General features: G+C 36.0%; 1 protein-coding gene across 2 annotated transcripts; it reads right to left on the bottom strand.

Moving 5' to 3' along the window:
- Window positions 1–7,913: 7,913 nt before the first annotated feature.
- Window positions 7,914–14,628, bottom strand: LOC110786994 (auxin efflux carrier component 4). Of its 2 annotated transcripts, none has more exons than XM_021991575.2 (7): window positions 14,480–14,628; window positions 12,184–13,892; window positions 11,696–12,011; window positions 11,176–11,261; window positions 9,279–9,436; window positions 9,119–9,195; window positions 7,914–8,676 (listed from the first exon to the last, which is right to left on the bottom strand). In XM_021991575.2, exons 2-7 carry the CDS (start codon window positions 13,505–13,507, stop codon window positions 8,610–8,612), a joined length of 2,028 nt encoding a protein of 675 aa, XP_021847267.1. In that variant the 5' UTR covers window positions 13,508–13,892; window positions 14,480–14,628; the 3' UTR covers window positions 7,914–8,609. The 2 variants fall into 2 exon arrangements, with proteins under 2 accessions (XP_021847267.1, XP_021847268.1); XM_021991576.2 differs by having other exon boundaries at window positions 11,696–11,993; window positions 14,480–14,625.
- Window positions 14,629–20,080: the final 5,452 nt, after the last annotated feature.

Raw genomic sequence — 20,080 nt, forward strand, 5'->3', positions numbered from 1 at the left:
TCAAGAAAATGCAACAGTACTTATAGCGGCATAATGCTCAGGTACAGCATCATACGATCTCCGGTGCGGAGGAGAAGCTACAGGAATGGTCACCTCCACCTGTTCCCCGTCCGAGTTCTAATAGCGGAGGATCCTATCAGCATGAGGAATGTCCTCAGGATCAACCTCCTCCTCCTACATACAATTATACAATCATCCAATCATACAAGAATACAAGAATACAAGATACAAAGTTCAAAAGCTCACCGGCAGTACGAAGCGTACTGGTGGAGCCAGCCTCCTCAGGAAGTCGTCATAGCTACCCTTCCTCTGTACAAATTCCCTCCAAGAGCGGCAAACAGCATCGCCCTTGGCGTTCACATAGAGCCGGGCAAGATCTTCATCCGGCCCCAGCATGGACTCCGGTGGGTCCTTGGGGACAAACTTGTTCCCTGAATGGTGCTGAAGGGACACTCGCTCCCCCAAATACCACATATGGTGGTACACCCCTGGGAGCAAAACCCGCCGTCCAGACAAGAAATGGGTGCGAGCAGTCGGGGCAGGTACAGGCGCGTTGGCAAAAGGACCCCCCACCACCTGCAAAGCAGACAACTCAGGAAACTATACAAATACAAATACAAGAAGAGAAAACAGTACAAAAAGATTACCTCATCAGCAGGTAGAACTCTCCAAGCTCTGCGAGAGGCCGCCAGAGGCACCCTCCTGCGCACCGCTCCTATCCAAGAGGGAGCATACGGTAAGCCGCAACTCTAGTACGATACGGCGCCAAAGTCGGAAAGTGCTCATATATCCAAATCTTTTAAAAAGCAAGCAAAACATCAGTCAAGTTCAAATACAAACATACAAGTACAAGGCACAAAGTACAAGGAGTCTTCAATACCTCCAGCACACTCCACAGGGCAGCCATGCTCGGCTCACTCTCCAGCGTAGTCCGGGAAGCCCACTTCATTTCATACAAGAGGTGGCTATATGCCAAACCACCTCAGTTGTAGCTCAAAACAGCCCTCAAGTCCTGCAAAACTGACAGGAATCTAATGTGCACCCGATTGTTCCTGCTCGGGGCCACAACCCTACTCACCAAAGCCAAGAGGAAGAGCCTAACCCTCTGCTCTGAGGACACACCCACACCACAGATAGCATCCACAATCACTGTCACGGAAGCATGGGTGTCGTCCTCTGACAAGTTGACAACAGGGCCGAGCAAGGCCCTGGCAGCGGCCGAGCGCCACGTCAGCTCCGAATCAAAGGTCACATTCCTATCAGAAAAAGGAAGACCCATAATCATAGCGAACTCAAAGGGGGTAATGGTGATCTCCCCCCAGGTCATGTGGAAGGTGTTGGTGGTATCCCACCACCGCTCAAACAAAGCCCACAGCCGGGGTTTTATCCCCGTTATCTTGGAAGTGCCTCCCATGGCACGCCAGAAATCAGCCAGGCCCGTTTGTGACCAGATCTCCATGGCCTCCTCGTCAGCACGAAGGGCTTTAAAGGCCTTCTGAACCTCCGCCAAGGACCAGAAAGTGCGAAACGGCTTTCCATTGGCCTACAGGTGAACGAGTCAGCTCAAAACCTATACAAGTACAAAATACAAATTCAAAACATAAGTACAAGACTCACCAAGCCAGCGCGAGGCCGCTGAGACAAGTGGAACTCCGGTCGAAATACCAGGTCGGAAGGACTCCACCCAGTACCAACAAAAATAGGTGTTCCCCGGGGAATCATACCCCCATCCGGCGCATTTATCGCAGCCGCTTCATCATCCGAAGCATCCTCCTCAGCAGCTCGAACCACCGAACATTCGACGAGCTTCCTCCGAGTGTGACGAGGAATACTAAATCAAGTGGAGTACAAAGTGTCAAAATTCTAAACTGGGGGCTATCCTATACTAGCCCATGCAAAATCAAAATTCAAAAGGCTATCCTATACTAGCCTATACAAAGTCAAAAATTCAAAAATCCCCATTGCTAATTCAGTCAGGGACCTCTAGTTCAAAATTCAAGTTCTACACCAACGCCTAGGCTATCCACGCAAGCAGGTATACAAGTTCTACACCAACGCCTAGGCTATCCACGCCGAAGCAGGTATACAAGTTCTACACCAACGCCTAGGCTATCCACGCTGAAGCAGGTTACAAGTTCAACATCAACGCCTAGGCTACCCATGCCGAAGCCCGCATTCCAAAACTCTACAAACAACATTTAGGTATCCTAGCCTATTCTCTACCTGAGACCCCGCAAGGTCACCAGTGAGACCACTATCTACAAACACCAGGTACAACATTCAAGAAATTTTTCAAAAAAAATCAAGTCTACAAGTTCCAACAGTTCAAGTTCGAGTGGCTATCAAACAATTTTCTACAAGATTCAAGAAGCCTACTATCATGCAAACATCATTTCAAAGTGCAAGAAAATCAAAACTACATGCAATCCTAGAGTTATTTCATAAGAAAAAACATGAAATACTTACATGGACAAGGCCAGAACAAGACCAAGGGAAGAGCTTAATCGACCTTTGAGAGAAAGAGCAAGAAATTTCAAGGGAATGTGCCTCAAAAATGGCACGGCAAGGGGTGCTTTATAGCACAGCCCCGCGCCAGGCGCAGAGGCCCGCGCTGGGCGCAGCCTGCTGCATGCGCAGATTCTGCCGCTCGCGGTCTCCCGTGCTGATTGCACGTCCTTTACTACTACGGTCTTCCGCACCAAGCATCAAACGTCGCATCGGGCCATCCATCGAAAATGCGGGTATACACCCGTATCTCCAAGTACAAACAGATGAATATTTCAAGAATACAAAGTCCAAAAAATACAACGACTCAGGCGTTCGACTCCCAACGGACCCAAGCTCTAGGAAAGTCAACCGAAATTTCAAAATCTTAAGGGCCAGTAAAAATCTCTTATCCCCAGCAAAGCACATCCCCAACGGATCAACTCCGGGTATTCAAAATTCAAAAATTCAAGATTCAAAAATTCAAGTTTCAAAATTTTCGATGCCAAGCTCCGTCCGAAACGATGGCGGAAGAACAATACAAGTACAAACCGGAGTCGTCAAAGGCGAACAGAGGTAGACTCTATCTTTTTTTCTAACGTCTGTTTTGTGCAGGTACCGGCGTACAAAGAATGGTCTTGATTGCAGAATATCTTGATCATTCTTCGTCCCTTTCGAAATAATTTGACTTGCGCTTTCCTAACCGAACGCTCAGTCAAAGTGGGTGCTTCTGTAGACACCTAATTTGTGTCTCCCCTCTGGGATGATGACGATACCATTATCCTTACTAGGCGGTTGGAGAAACTCCATGCGGAAATCCCAATTGCTAAGAACATCTCCAAAATACAAGATCCAAAAATTCAAGACTTATCAACAAGAATCGCAAATATTCAATTTAACATCTTAAATTTACAAACTTTTGCGTTCGAAAAACTAAAACCTCCGAAAAGTCATAGTTAGGCTTCGAATTTGGGAATTCTGGGTTTGGCCGAAAAACAGTCTTTTGTCAAAATTTTAGAATGCCTTTTACATGCGGAATTGACACAAAAATCACTCGATTTGGTTGAGTAACGAATAAACTGCCGAAACACTGCGTACATATAATTAAATAAATGCAATTTGCAATTAATTAACAATTACGAAAATTAATCACCCCTTTTAATTCTTTGCAAATTTGTAAAATTTAACCATGTTATGCAATTTAGATTATGTAAATAATAAGAGGCTCGTGATACCACAATTAGGTTATGATACATATGAAAAACATAAATCATGCGGAAAAACCTTAATGCTAGGAAACATATTATTTACACATAATCAGTTAGCATAATTCAGATGCATACACTTTGTAGCGTGCCCTCCCTACCTGCGCCCGAACCGAACAAGAACAAGTCTTTAGGACTCCAAGTGTCGTCCCTCCGTAGATAGTCCACAGCACGTCCGGATCCGCCTTAAGATTGACCAACTAGAATCGCCCTTAAGGTACTATTAATTTCGGCTAATTGGGCAAGTAATGTGACTGATTTTTCTGCTCAAAAATCACAGCTTTTATTGTATGAATACTTGTTAAAAACTCGTGTATAAATTTATGACCCTAGGCATATATTTATAGAACCATGGAGAAGGATTTCGAGTCCTGTTAAAATACTAATTAATTAATTAGAATCCTTTTAGAACTCTAAATAATTAATTTTATCTTTTAGGATTAGGATTTAATCATAGCACGAATTCCGATAGCTTTAGGATTCGTATAGCACGCACACGAGCATGAGCACGAGCACCGCACAGCCCGCGCGCATGCCTCGCGGCCCACGCGAGCTGCACGGCGCCTTGGCCCAACGCTAGCAGCCCATTTGCTGAGCGCGCGCGCCATGCCTTGCTGGGCCTGGCCTTGCGCTGGGCCTGGCTGGCTTTGGCGTGTGTAGATGCGTGTGGCTTGCTGGGCGACGGCCTGGCTTCGTGTTGGGCCTTCGTCTAGCAAGCCTCGTCCGATGCTAATTCGTACGATACGCTTCCGATTAAATTCCCGATTCCGGAATTCATTTCCGATACGAACAATATTTAATCATTTCCGATTCCGGAATTAATTTCCGTTTCGAACAAATATTTAATATTTCCGTTTCCGGAATTATTTTCCGATTCCGATAATATTTCCGATTCTGACAATATTTCCGTTTCCGGCAATATTTCCGATTCCGGCAATATTTCCATTTCCGATAATATTTTCCGATACGTACCATGTTTCCGTTTCCGGCAACATCTACGACTTGGATAATATTTATATTTCCGATACGATCCATATTTCCGTTTTCGGCAATATCATCGTTTCCGGAGTATTCGTTTACTTGCCTTTGACGATCTCAGCTCCCACTGAAACAAAGATCCGTCGATTCCGAATATCCATAGATGGAGTATTTAATGCCATTAAATACTTGATCCGTTTACGTACTATTTGTGTGACCCTACGGGTTCAGTCAACAGTAAGTTGTGGATTAATATCATTAATTCCACTTGAACTGAAGCGGCATCTAGCTAGGCATTCAGCTCACTTGATCTCACTGAATTATTAACTTGTTTAATTAATACTGAACCGCATTTATTAGACTTATCATTAAATGCATACTTGGACCAAGGGCATTATTTCCTTCAGTACAAACTTCAAGTTCTAAGCAATTGGGAGCTCTAAAAGGAATTCTTGCCTAAACCTAAATAGGTAATTTCGAATCCCACAATATTCAATCATGTTTCTTTGATTTTTCTATTTCAAAAATGATTAGCAAGTTGGCATTTTTACTACTAAAAATGTCACTTGCAACAATCATACATCTTTTCAAAATCCAAACTTTTCAAAATACAAAAATGCAAACTTTCAAGATTCAAGGATGTTCAAAGTTGTTTGCAATCACTTCTTTGATTTAGAATCACTTTCAAGTATGGAGTAATCAAAGATGACACCTTTTTAGCTTCTAAAGGTTTAATCTTTTGAGATTCAAGACTCCATTTTTCAATATATATAAGTTCAATTTTTCAAATTTCAAGATCCCACAATGTTTAGGGTTGCTCATGACTACTTCCCTAAACTAGGGTCCTTTCAAAGTAAAAGCACATCAAAGATCTAACCTTTTCAACATTAAAAGGCCCGATCTTTGAGATTCGAGTCTCTTAAGTTTCAATATTTCAAGTACAAGTTCAATATTTCAAGTTCAAGTTCAATTATTTCAAGTTCAATATTCAAGATTCAAACTTTCAAGTTCAAGTTCTATATGCAAAATCTAGGATACTTTGGGATGAGCAACTTCTCCCAAGTTGATATTTTTGGCTTTGAATTCGTGTCGGGCGCACTTATTTTTAAGGAGCCGCTTGGCGTTCGAATCTCATGTGCCCAAGTAAAAATTTCAATATCGCAATTTCGATTATGCACCTTTCAATATTGCAATTTCAATTATGCAGCTTTCAATACCGCAATTTCAATATCGCACTTTCAATTCCGCAATTTCAATATCGTACTTTCAATTCCGCATTTCAATTCTGCACCTTTACTTGCCTAGTCCTTCTAGGCAATGTGGACCTACTCCCTAGTCCGTTTATGGGGGGTCTTGTATTTACTAATTCCGCACTTATTTACAATTGTGATGTTGCTTTTATTTGCTTTATTGCTTTCATCACCATACATGCTAAGTACAACAAAATGCAAGGTTACATCACGCTTAACAAAGATAATTTCTTGGACAAACCGATCTTAGGTTCCCTTAAATTACCTTTAAAACAAAGTGACCACCATACAATTAGAGATTCTATTTGCTCTAAATTTCAAACCCACATAGTCTAATCTAGGGTATATTTTCAAAAATGCTATGTCACGTACTCGAATAATTTCTAAAGCGCGCGGAATAAGCATCTCGATCCCGTGCCCGGATCTCACCCATCCGTTTCGAGGATTCAAAGCCTTATCCAAAATAGAGTCACTTGCGGTCTTTCCAAACGAGACTTTAAATAACGTATGGTGGCGACTCCATCGAGGTACAAAAATACAATGGTTTTCTAAAAAACCGCCCCCTTGTAGGGAAAGAGCATACTTGCGACGCGAACTCAAAAACACCCCCTACAGAGTAAATAGCATATTTGAAAGGAAATAGTAGGATAATATTATTTATTGTTTAGAAAAATATATATGATAGAAGATAGTGGGATTTCTTTTAATTGAATGTGAGAAAGTTTGGGACATTTTCTCAATAAAAAAAAATGAAAATGATGACATGACATGCTTATGTGTCACAATGATGACATGACATGACATAATTATGTGTTATGACGTAATTGGAAACTAAAATATTTAACTTATAGTATAACCTATTACACATGTTACAAAATGGTAGGAACATCTTAATATTTTAATTTATTATAAATATAATAAATATTTGTTTTCTTCTTTGTATCGACTACCTTTTTCTACATATTTTCATAAGAAAAATATTGCAAAGATAGTAGAAAATTTTGATGAAGCATAACTTATGTGGCACCTATATGCACAATTTAGAATCCGACACGTAGGATTGCGACAACTAAATGTTGTCGCAACTTGCGGCCTTTATTTTCACCCCAAAAGAAAAAATATTGTGGGACCCTAACTGTTTGGTAGTGGAAATTGAGAAATATAAAAATAAGGACAAATTATTTTTTACCACCTACAAAATGCAAATAATTATTTTTACCACATAAAAAAACTAAAACTTGTATTTTACCACCTAAAAAATATTAAATGTTATTTTTTACCACCCGAAAACGAAAAAATAGATGAAATATTTATGTGTCTCGCTACCTAATTCATATTTCCTCCAACTTTTTACACTCCCTGTGTAATTTTCTTTAATTCTTTCACTCATCTCTCTTTACTTCCATTGAATTTTGTCAATTTTATGAATTAATGGTGGTGAAAAATTATGTGAATTCATAGTAGATTAGGAAGCGAGGGAAGAGGAGAGAGTGAAATACAAAAAGTTATGGAAAAAGAAAACATATCAGAAATATTACCGTTATTGTGACCCATCACTTAACATTTTCATCTATTTTTCCATTTTTGTATGGTAAAAAACAATTTTTTCGCAAAATAATTGTGGATTTCCCCCAAAATATTAGTGCAAAAAATAATTCTATACGAATAAAAATAAAAAGTGTAAAAACTAATTTGAACAGAGGGAGTATATAACTTTACATTTAGTGTCTCAGCAAAAAAATGTTCATACAAAAAAAAAAAAAAATTATTTGTGCGCATAAACCGTTGGAGTAATTTGGTACGTCCCCTGATGCACAGCCCTCAAAATAGAATACACAATACTTCTATGCAAGATGGGCATTTACGACATGATCTATAAATAGAAAGTAAGAATCTAACCTCACAAGTTAATAACTTAAAATAGCAAAACAAGATATGACAAAAATATTCTGCAATTGCAAAATCCTTTACCAAAGGAAAATCTACAAGTCTAGAACCATTGATTTTTCAATGAAAAAGCTTGCATTTACAAATCAAAAAAAATTTACAATGCACCTTCACATCAATATAGCACTATTACGTACTTCTACGACTAAATACCAACCCAAGCTGCTACGACTACTGATAACAATAATAATAATAATAATAATAAGCCGTAATAATAATTTTATTTTAATAAATTAATTAACACTAATAAAAATCGATCGAGGACCCACTACCTTTCCCTATTTTCCTCTCTTTAGCTAGCATTTCCCAAACTTCAATATATAAAAAATCAGATAACAAAGTTTTTTTTGGGGGGTATAATATAAAGTTTGTGGGAGCATGATCCTCAAATCAGGCAGCAAATTCCTTGAAGAAGTCAACTATGTTTAGCTCTAACAACCAGTCACTTTGATTTGCTTGGTGAGTGTGAATTAGTAGTTTTCTCTTCTTTTCCAAATTTCCATTTTTTTACTATTTGTACCTTTGGTAGTTGAGAATTGAGATCGAGTATCTTGGAAGTCGGATCATTTTGTACCCGTTTTTAACGTCCAAACATGTACTTGGGTCTTAGCTTCTCCCCAAATTTGATGCATAGTAAAGAAACAAACTCGATCATTCTTCGGTGAAAGCAAGGACGATAATTTATTTATAGTCCTAGAAGAATGTAGTACAACAAGGTTATTGGTAGTGCTATCAACATCCCGAAGATCACCCTGCACACAAAATTAGAAACATTTAACTGTTAGAACCATTTACTAACTATTTAACTGTTTTCTCCAATAAACAGTGTAATCAGATATTTTGAAATAAAAAAAAAGTGTAATCAAATATATATATATATAAGGGTCAGTTTTATGAGGTCTAAATATTATACTATGATTACAACTAAAGGGTTACTGTCATGATTTATAAAATAAGATATAAGTAAAAAAGAGTTAATAGTGTTGTTTTAATATTATATTATGGAAAAGAGATATCTTTTTCACGTGTAGTAAAGTATAATGCTAACATAATTGTATGCAACTGATACTTAATAGTCATTGGAGTTCCATGTTCTTATGTTTAGCAAATTGCATTTGATTAATCACGTTAAAATTCACATAATATAAAGTAAAAATAGATTAGAAAAAGAATAGCTTTATATAATGTACTCACGCAGTGCTTAGAATGGCTGGATGATTGTTGTATTCTTTGGCAAAAACAAATGGTACAATCCCTTGAGGAAGTGAGGCCTATATTAATATACATAAAAGAATTAGTTAATCTATGCTATTCAGCATATTGTCAAGTAAATCGAACATGTATTTATACAAACCTGGACAATGGCAATCCGTAGAAGATCACCCCTCAAGCCAATAGCAATAGCAGCCACGGCCATAACCGCCGGACCGGTAAGAAATCGTACCGCCATAGCAAAACCGGCAACTTTATTCCCACAAGCAATCATCTTTGGTTGTAAAGCCATGAACAATCCTTCATAATTTTCCATTTTGCAAAAGAAACATTCTCCGGTTATATTACAAGTCATATGACAAATTAATATAAGTATTTATCTTACAAATATTCGCATCCACCAAACCAACGAAATTTGGCTTAGTGGTTAAAAATTTAAATACTCCTCTTATTTATAGTTTACATTGCTATTACGAGTCATTCGCAATTTTTTATCTACAGTTAATTATCTCATAATTATATGGAGTAATTTGTAACACAAACGTAAGATAAGGTATACTCCATGCTAGCTAGGACCACAAAGCTACGTAACACAAAGGCAATGGTCCCACAATTGTGCACATACGTCAGTCCATTAGTGACCACAACTCTAAATCATGCACTGACATTGTCGCCCAAATTTCTGTATTCTTTATCAAACTTTCCAACCATGGACTATTTTAAATTAAGTTTAATTTTCTATTCTACCCTCTCATGTTTGTTGTTACTAAAATTTGTAATTAATGACCTAACTACTAACTAACATTATAGTAGTTCGACCACTTATGAAATTATCTTATAAATTCATGAAAAATTGACATTGCATCAAATAATGATAATTTCGAAGGACTATGGTGATTGAAATCAATGTTCATTAAATAATGAAATTATGAAATTATGACTTGATGATACTAAATACAATGGCTACTTCAAGAGGATTTTGCTAAATATTCCTAGAACAACCATTCCCTAATAAAACAATCTTGTCAGTGTTGGTATAAATGATCTGGATATTTATCTAAATGCGAGAATATGTTTGTTACAAATTTTCTAACATATATAGAGTATTTATTATAGTGTATACATATTTTCTAACATATATAGTGTATACATAATTTTGATACGCTATATTTAGGATTATATATGGAGTACACATTTGTTGAAAAACATATATCTATATACTTCTAACACTATGTACACTAGTTTTAATATAAACACTAAATAAAGGCTAATATAGTTTTTTATTTTATTTTATGAACTAACATACCTAAAGAATACCTAAAACAAGTTTCGAATCTAACTACGATGAATTGACATTCACTATATGTCATTTCATTAATTATGATCACTGACTATGATACATATTCTCTTGTCTGCTAATGATAAGGATCATATTATACATAGTACAATACTATTCCAAAAAAAAAACAAAGGTACGAGTTAAAATCTACCTCAAAAATGATAATGTATGAATAAATCCTTATTTTCAAATTGTAATTAACCGTATGTTCAAAACCCTATAATAACGAATTAACTAATTAGCTATGTAGTGCCTAATTATGTATGATGTAGGAATCATCAAATCACCATTACTAAATAAAAATGGTAATTACCCCTCCTAAGGCTCTAATCAACTAAGAATTGTTGCAACAAGTACTGATGCTAGAATTGGACAACAATTATGAGAGAAGTTAAGGGAGAAGAGGGAGCACTTTAGCAAAAGCAAAAGCACCGAAAAAAGAAACATAATATAATTGTAGCATATAGTTAAATGTCAGCTTTGCAATAATGAGAAAATAATAAATAAAGTAAAAGGCGAAACAATTGCAATTTCATGAAATTTAGAGAGAATTTTATTTACTCCTATAATTTAAATTTTATATACTTGGTATAATTTAAATTTGTGTTGTAGCAAAATGGACCTACTTGATTGGTTAAGAAACATAGCACATGGGAAATTGGGAAGCATCAACCAGAAACGTTATGGGTGTATAACTCACCTAAGCTGAACATTGCCATACCAAGTCCAGCATCTGATAGTATTGAGATTGATTTCTCAATTATTATCGGCATTTTCACATGATACCTGCATTTTGTAACCAAACATAACAAATTTATTAAACCTTTTGAATAATTTATACTAAAATTAAAAGCCGAACGCAACATGACAAAAAAATATTATGAAAACAGTATTACTACAAGTACCTAATGGATGTTAAATTACAACATAACTAACTCCATATATTATATATATGATACACGAGTAACTTGTTAAGCGACTTTATTTGTCACACTACTTTTTCAAATTACGCCATAAATGCGGCTCTTGTTTAAAGAATAAAGATGTACTCCGAAGGGTTATTAACGAGTAATTATTTTAAGGGTAATAGTAACCGTTAAAATCAAGGGAGTAGAATGAATATAGAGCATGCAACACTTTCTAAAAAGGAAGAAACCAAAAAGTTTATGAGAACATTATTTCTTGGCTAAATTTTCTTTGGTAGGGTCCAATTAGCTTACCGAAAAGAAACCAAGGACCAAATTAGGCCGATTAGACTTGAATACGTGTTAGGATTTCTGATAAGCTTCCTCCAAACCATGATTAAGATTAATCTTGTCATTACACTTGCCGGCGGCATATGTTTTCCACCACCTAATTCTGCCGTGTCCGCCCCGGCTTTGGGGTGTAAATCCGCCGCCGTACCCGCCTCCAATTTGTTTAGGCTTGCCATTGGTATTCCCCCTTCTTTTTCTCTCTCCTCTTCTCCCCCTGTAAAGCTGAAATCCTCCCTTGCAAACTCCTCGCTTTTCCTAACCCCTGAAATCAATAATGGGGCTGTTTTTGGAATTTATATATTTAATCAATTAACAATATTCCTATCAAATTTATTAATAGATTTCCCATACCCAACATGAGTATAAACAATCAAATATTTCTTGAAAGAATATTAATTTCGAAATGCATAACAAAATCACAGGCGGTCAGATGATGATAATATAATAAGTACCTTTTGTACCACCATTTTGTTGCTGATCAGAGACCAACATCCGGATTTCCTTAGCACCTTGATCAGAGCGACCAGATTGATCAGGAGTAGTGCCGAACTCATTACTCCCATAGACGTGGAGCCCACCAACCTCAGATACAGGTGAAGCACTAGAGCTCCACACGAACATGTGAAGCTCTTTGGCATCATGACTCAACTTGCTTTGGTGGTGCCCTTGCTGCTGTTGTTGTTGTTGTTGTTGTTGCTGTGGCTGTTGTTGTGGGCCCTGCTGCACTTGATTCTTTCCACCACTCTTATTACCACCGCCTCCGGTGGCGGTACCATTTATTAATTCCGGATTTGGTGTTGGATAAGACCCGGTAACAGGATTCGAATTTGGAGCAGCTGCTGTAGCAGCTCCTGCACCTGCAGTAGCAGGATAGAACCCGAACCTTGGAGAAGTGTTTGGGTTCTCTTCAAAATTAGAAGGACGAGGGGTAGGTCCCCTGGAGGATTGTACCGAGTACATATCGGCAGGCCCGAAATTCGAGAGTCTGCCACCAAATCCTTGATATCCCATCATAGAATAGAAGTCCGAGGTATTGAAATTGGAGCCTCGAGGGGTCGGATTTCTGGAGGAGCTAAGACTGTAAATCTCAGCACCTGTCAAATTAGACGGTCTTGGTGTCATACCAGACAAAGACCGTCTAGATGCGTTAGACTTCCTGACAACAACATGGAGTTTACCGTCTTGCCCAACCTCAGCATCGGTCTCAAGGAAATCCCTGCCGTCTAAGGAGACGACATCTGAATCAACCTTGAAGGAAACAATTGATGCAGCAGTCTCAGGAAACTGCTCCATAATCAAAATCTTGGCACCGCGGTACTCAAACAAGAACAAGAGCAGTGTGTACCAGATGATACACTGTAGAACTACAACCTGAACCATGAGACTACCTGAGTAAGGACCATACATAGCAATGAGAAGTGGGATACCCATAACAAGGGTGTTCGGTAAGGTGGAGAGTGAAAATATTGTGATCATCCATTCCAGACTGCCGTTGCGGGTGAGGTTAGTCCATAGCGCTAACAGCACAAGCATAATGATTTTCTGAAGAGTGTCGGCCGCAATAAAGTGAAGGTTCATATCCCATGGATTGTTACTAGAGATGAAGTGGAAAGAAAGGAGAGGCACTGCGAATATTGCCACAAAACGGTTGATCCCCGAACACTGGTCCGGGGAGAAGATCTTCCACCACCGGACAGAACCATAGGCTAAGATCATAGCCACATACAACGGCACCATGGCCGCAAGCACGGTATACAAGTCGTGCCCTGAAATCATAATTGATTTTAATTCTGAGTACGAATACAGTTACTTAACTAACTAGCAGCAGTCAGCAGGTGCTGCTAGAAAAAGATGAAGATAGGGGGATGTTTTTATTTTTTCTTTCTAGTTCTGACTACTAGTTTCAGTAAACAAGGTGTGTAAGAAAGAGAGAGGTGTGTGAGTTAACTTTACTCTTTAGTGTATAGATTAGTTGAATATATAAAATGAGTGCAGTTTATATAACGGGAAAGGATAAGGTGCAGTGGGTGGGTAAATGGGGCCCGAATTATTGTGTTTTTACAACTACGGATATTGGTAATTTGTCCATCAAAATGTATTGGGAAATCTCACAGCCTTAATTCCCCAAATTTGTTTGCCGATAAACACTTACTTGGCTGACCTGAGGGAAAAAAAATAAACTGGAGGTTAATTCTGCAGGGAGATTAATTAGTTTACAACGCAGTAAAAAAAAAAAAAAAAAGGAAGAAAGGAATAACAGGAAGTAAAAGCAAATCATAACAATATTTTTATTATTTAGAGATGGCAGATTGTACTTGACTGGATTTTAGTATTTTGCCTGGACCTTTTTGACTTGATTAGAAGGTGGAAGACAATTTAACTCTTTAATATGGTTTTTTGTTTTTTGGACATTTTGGTTGTTTTTTCATTTGGTGAAAAGATATTTTGGTTGTTTGCTATTGAGAATTTTTTATCAAAATTACCAAGTAGTCCGCCAATTATCATTATTGAGAATCGTTAACAACAACAATGATATTACAAAAATAACACAGTCGTTTATGCAGTGCCTGCAACAATTTTGTAGCCGTTACAATTTTTTGATCAAAACCGTGTATTGTTTAAATCGTGACAATCATACTTGTGACAATCATACTCGTAATAAAGAAAGATCTTCTAATTATACATCACGAGTTTGCAGATTTTCGTGTACCTTGATTGAAATCAGTTCTCATAGACCCTGATAATTACCTTATAATCAAATTGTAAAGACGAATGTACTCAAATCTTTTAATTCTTCAACAATGTTGGGTTCAAGGGAATTGATGATGATGATGATCATGCATTTACAATTGTTAGATGCAGAAGTTGAAGTGTTAGATGTAGAAGTGGAAGTGGTTTTAGTTTGATGAGAGTGTGGATGGTATATCAGATGTTTTGAATCTTTAGATGTAAAACAAGAAGTGGTTATTGTTTTGTTAAAAAAGTTTATTAGTAAAGAAATTCTCGTTTTATTGCATTTTTAATATTTTAAATGGTCAAATTAATTCATGGACACGAATCACACGATTGCTCCTTAAAACAAGAGGTTATAAAAATGATATTGACTGTGTTTTATGGCTAGTTGTAAAAAAAAACTTTCCCAAAATAGCTACTCGAGATCTCATGAAAATGATGGCATAGTCTGAATTTTTATATAGAGTACTGTACTTCCTACTCCTTTATATTTTTCAAATTCTTTTTTCTTAAAATTAGTGTGTAGGTCGGGCATCCCAAATTTTTGGCTGCATAGCTATGCATGCAATTTTGCATGCATATGCGTTTCAAATGCTTCGTTTTGAAAGTTTCAGCCTTCCTATTTTATTTTTTTTATTTTCAGTGTTAAATTTTAAATTTTAATTTTAAATTTTAAATTTTTAAAATTTTAAATTTCACTTTTTTAAAAAACTTTTTATCACGCTTGTTTTCCAAAAAAAAATCTCATTAGTTGAGTAAGCTGCAAGCACACATAATAAACAAACAAATGGACATTTAAAGTAATTTAATGAACATGTCATTTATTTTCTATATGTTTCCTCTATTTTAGTTGTTGCTGCCTATTTTCTCTTTCTATATGCTTCTAATTTTTCCGCTTCCTTTCGGCTTCCACTTTTTTCGCTACACCGGTCTCTTCTCTTTCTATCGGCTTCCTTATTTGCAGATTTTTTTTCTTGTTGCTTCCGCCTTCCATTCTTGGAGCCTCTCTTAATACCACATCATCCATTTCTAAATCGTTTTTTTCTCTTTTGTTGGCGCATTCATACTAACTTTTTCCTTCCTGCAGAAAAATCATAATGTTGTTATAGTTGAACATTATTATGTATAAGTTGAATATATGACTTGAGAAACTGAACATCACACAAAACTGTTTTTATTTATGAACATATCATAGTTTTATAAGTTGAATTTAGTTGAACATGATTATTTATAAGTTGAACATGAGAATTGAGAAACTGAACATCATACAAAAGTGTTCTTATTTGTGAACATCATCCTTTATAAACTGAACATCATATTTTATAAGTTGAACATGAAGAATTATAAACTGAACATGACAATATTTAGACAGCGCCACTTTTTATCTTTTAGTAAAGAATAATAAACATTTGCTTATTACGGTTGTTGCTTGCCTTTAGTTGAACATGATTCTGTACATAATTATTTATAAGTTGAACATGAGACTTGAGAAACTAAACATCTCACAAAAGTATTACACATATATTAGTTTTATAAGTTGAATTTAGTTGAACATGATTTTGTATAAGTTGAACATAAGACTTGAAAAACTAAACATCACTCAAAAGTGTTCTTATTTGTGAACATCATCTTTTATAAACATCGTCTTTTATAAGTTGAACATGATGAGTTATAAACTGAACATTAATATTTAGAGAGTGCCAATTTTTAGTAAAGAATAATGAACACATGCTTATACAATCTGAACATGATCTTTTAGTAAAGAATTAATGATCATCTGTTTTTAATTAAAAATGAACTTGACATGATATCAAATATAGTATGAACATTAAATTTCTAAAACTGAACATTGAGTTTTAAAAATTGAACATAAACAAGAATAATAGGTGATTTTTTTAGAAACTAAAAAAAGTCACCTATTATTGATTTAAACACATTTACTCCAGAATCGAGTATTAAATATTTTAACAATAATTTAAATTTACAAACCCAGAAATCGAACATCACACAAAGGTATTGAACATATATTAGTTTTATAAGTTAAATTTAGTTGACATGATTTTGTATAAGTTGAACATAAGGCTTGAGAAACCGAACATCACAGAAAAGTATTGTACATATATTAGTTTAATAAGTTAAATTTAGTTGAACGTGATTTTGTAAAAGTTGAACATAAGACTTGAGAAACTGAATATCACACAAAAATATTGAACATATTATAGTTTTATAAGTTGAACATGATTCTTTATAGGTTGAACAAGAGAGTTGAAAGACTGAACATCACTCAAAATCAAGACTAACAAAGTAGCAAATTAATCATTTCTAAAGAAGAAAATATTTGTTCAACGATATTATCAGCGTAAATTAGATGAAGCTAATAATAATTACTATGATTAATGAAATTAATCCATATCACAACCAAAAGTTAAGCAATGCAACTTGAGTTAACATTTCACAATTACACAAACTACATAATTAGATAGATGTTTTTGGTGCAAAACATAGTTGATAGATAATCACATCATATATTGTTCAAAAAATAAAAATAATTAACATCACACAAATTTGTTGAATTTAGTTGAACATGATTTTGTGTAAATTGAACATGATTCTTTATAAGTTGAACACGAGAGTTGAGAAACTAAACATCACACAAAATTATTGAACATATATTAATTTTACAATTTAAATGTATTTGAATATGATTTTGTGTAAAATTGAACATGATTCTTTATAAATTGAACACGAGAGTTGAAAAACTAAACATCGCACAAAAATCTTATTACTTGTGAACTATCATACATAACAACAATCCTAACCACAATACCACCAACAATAACAATATCAAAATTAACAAATGTAGTTAAATTTAGTTGAACATGATTTTGTGTAAAATTGAACATGATTCTTTATAATTTGAACACGAGAGTTGAAAAACTGAACATCACACAAAAATATTATTATTTGTGAATAAATATTCATCAATAACTATCACAAGTACAACCACCAAAAATACAGAAATTAATCGACAAAAATAAAAGGAAATGAAAGAGAAAGAGAAATTACATACCACACCAATCAATATAGCTTTCTTCAAAATATTATTGGCACCATGAGCACACCTCTCCCTCTTGCAACACTCCCATAACTAAAGATGAAAGCCAAATCAGTCAACAAAATTTATTAATTTATTTATTTTAATACTTGAAATTTAAAATCAATCGAACAATAAATTAATGAATCTGATCAAAACAAACATGAAGCAGCCATACTAATAGAAAATGATGAAGCTAGAAAAAAGGTGAGATTAATGTGCATAAAAACGCATAAATTGTGGAAAGAAAAAGGAGGAGATGGTTAAAACTTAAAACTATTAGTTACCTTCAATGGCAATGCGAGAATGAGAAAAAGTCTTGGATCTACGGTTTGAAGCCCTGCCTCTCTGCCGAAAGACGGTGCAATCATCAGCAATCTCCGCTCGATTTGGACAACAGACCGTCGTAGGTAGGAAGCCTCTCAAGCGTCGCGACGAAGAATACTAATAGATCGGCGAAGAAGTACAGTATTTTTCGACAGCATATCGTCGGCAGCGGTGGAAGAAAATCGGAATAGGTGTTAGCGGCGGAAGGAAAGAGTGAGTACATCATATCGACGACGGCGCATCAATGGAGGAAAGAGAGTGAGAGGTTTTGATGAGAGAGAAAATGGTGAGAGAAAATGGGCGGAGGTTAGAGGAGAGAGAAAATGGGTATGTGATATAGGCGCGTGATTTCTTATTAATGAAACACAGTCGTTTCATTGCATATGCATATATAGATGGGTGCATACCTATCTATATATTAATAATTAGGTCGGGCGTTGCCCCGTGTTTTGACTTTCATTCGGGTTTTATTTGTTTTAAAATATGTGCACGAGTAGATGATGTTGTCATCGAATATTCGAATTACGGTGGTGACATAAGATTAGTGGTCGATCAACAACCTCCCCGATCTGAAACCCCACATCCGAAAAATCAAAATAAAGTCGGATAATTTTCTTTAAAGTAATAATTGTACATTTATAAATTAAGTAAACATTCCCTTTTTTTGCATTCACTTTTATTCAATGTATTGTTTATTGTAAAAAGAATATACTTCGTATATACTATATGCAAGCCAATAATTTGAGGTGGATTGCACTCAACCAAGATAAGATACATGCTGATGTATACAAGGGTTTAGAGGATTTTTTAAATGTTGGAGAGCATAAATGAAATTCTGATTTTTCGTTGAGATATTTAGTTGTAACAAAATAATTTTAGCTTAAATTCATACTTTCGCACGCATAGGGTGCATATAAGACTAGGATTTGATAATGTTGCGTATGTTATTTATATTGTGCTAATATGTTTTTTTCTTAACTTTTCAACCATGCATTTGTGATGAAATCTTTCAATAGGTATTAAACCAATGGTTAAAAATACTTTCTGAAGAAAAATATAGAGACAGACAGATAGTCATTCTACGATAACAAATATTGATTTATTAATGTTGGTTTACATGCATTCTAAAATTCACGCACGCATCGCATGCATAAAGTATTGGTTACATAAGTTGTAGCTGGTTAAGATGGTAGGAAGTGCAACTTTTAACAAAGTGGTCTGGTGTTCGATCCTTGTTACATGTCATGATGCTAAATAGTGGTGACGTGACGTAACAAAGAGAGGTCTACGTGACACGTATATGTTCTTAAAAATACTAACACAATGTAATACTACGCATATCTCTCTCAAAGAAACATCCATGAAGTGTTTTAAGAAAAATACTAACACAATGTAATACTACGTTTAACCAAGTGTGTCTTGGCCTAGTGGAAAGGATTCCACCTTTCAACCAAAAGGTTGGGGGTTCAATCCCCACTAGGGGCACTTTGAGGGAGGGTTCCCCTTATCACTCCCCCCACTCTCAAAGTATCTAGCCTGCTAACCCGGACGTGTTGACCCATGCGGGATTCCGACCCGATAGGGCTATTCATCTTACCTTGTAAAAAAAATAAAATAAAAAATGTAATACTACGTATATCTCTCCCAAAGAATATCAGACTCCTAATATTGTGAAATTTTCCTTTGACGAACAAAAACACTCAGAAAGTTGGCTTAGATAGCCAATGGTTGTTAATAAAGGTGATGAACAAATGTGGAAGGACTTACGTTCATATTAGAAATCAAAATAATTGTCACTTGTCGTATGAATGTATGATCACCAACAAATCTAGGGGTGACTCAACCCAAACAAACAATGTTGATGCAGCCCAAAATAACACTCAACCTATAAGTGATGAATGATGATTAGAGTCAGCCTCACCAAATTCCTTTTGAACACTCTGGTCGAAATGACAGTGGCCCAAATGATGATTTTATAGAGCACGATCATAATCATGAAATGTATTTTAGCCCAATTCCAGAAATTCCTGACATGCAGGCCCAACAAAATGGTGAATTTGGATATCTTGGGTATGTTTCATAAGACACAATTCTAGAGTCTGAATCTTGGTCGCAACTATGGCAGGCGCTGAATAATATTGATTCTCCTAAATTTCCATTGAGGTACCCTAGTTCTCATGCATCTCTCCTGCCAG

Source organism: Spinacia oleracea, chromosome 3 (genome assembly GCF_020520425.1).
Source record: "Spinacia oleracea cultivar Varoflay chromosome 3, BTI_SOV_V1, whole genome shotgun sequence".
NCBI lineage: Eukaryota > Viridiplantae > Streptophyta > Magnoliopsida > Caryophyllales > Amaranthaceae > Spinacia > Spinacia oleracea.

Bases quoted from the DNA above. Each gene is read 5' to 3' on its own strand.
- LOC110786994 (XM_021991575.2), bottom strand. From the start codon at position 13,507: ATGATTTCAGGGCACGACTTGTATACCGTGCTTGCGGCCATGGTGCCG. The intron at 12,012-12,183 runs GTACTTATTATA...TTCCAAAAACAG, and splicing joins ACAAAATGGTGGTACAAAAG to CCCCATTATTGATTTCAGGG. The intron at 8,677-9,118 runs GTGAGTACATTA...TTTTGTGTGCAG, and splicing joins CCAGCCATTCTAAGCACTGC to GGTGATCTTCGGGATGTTGA.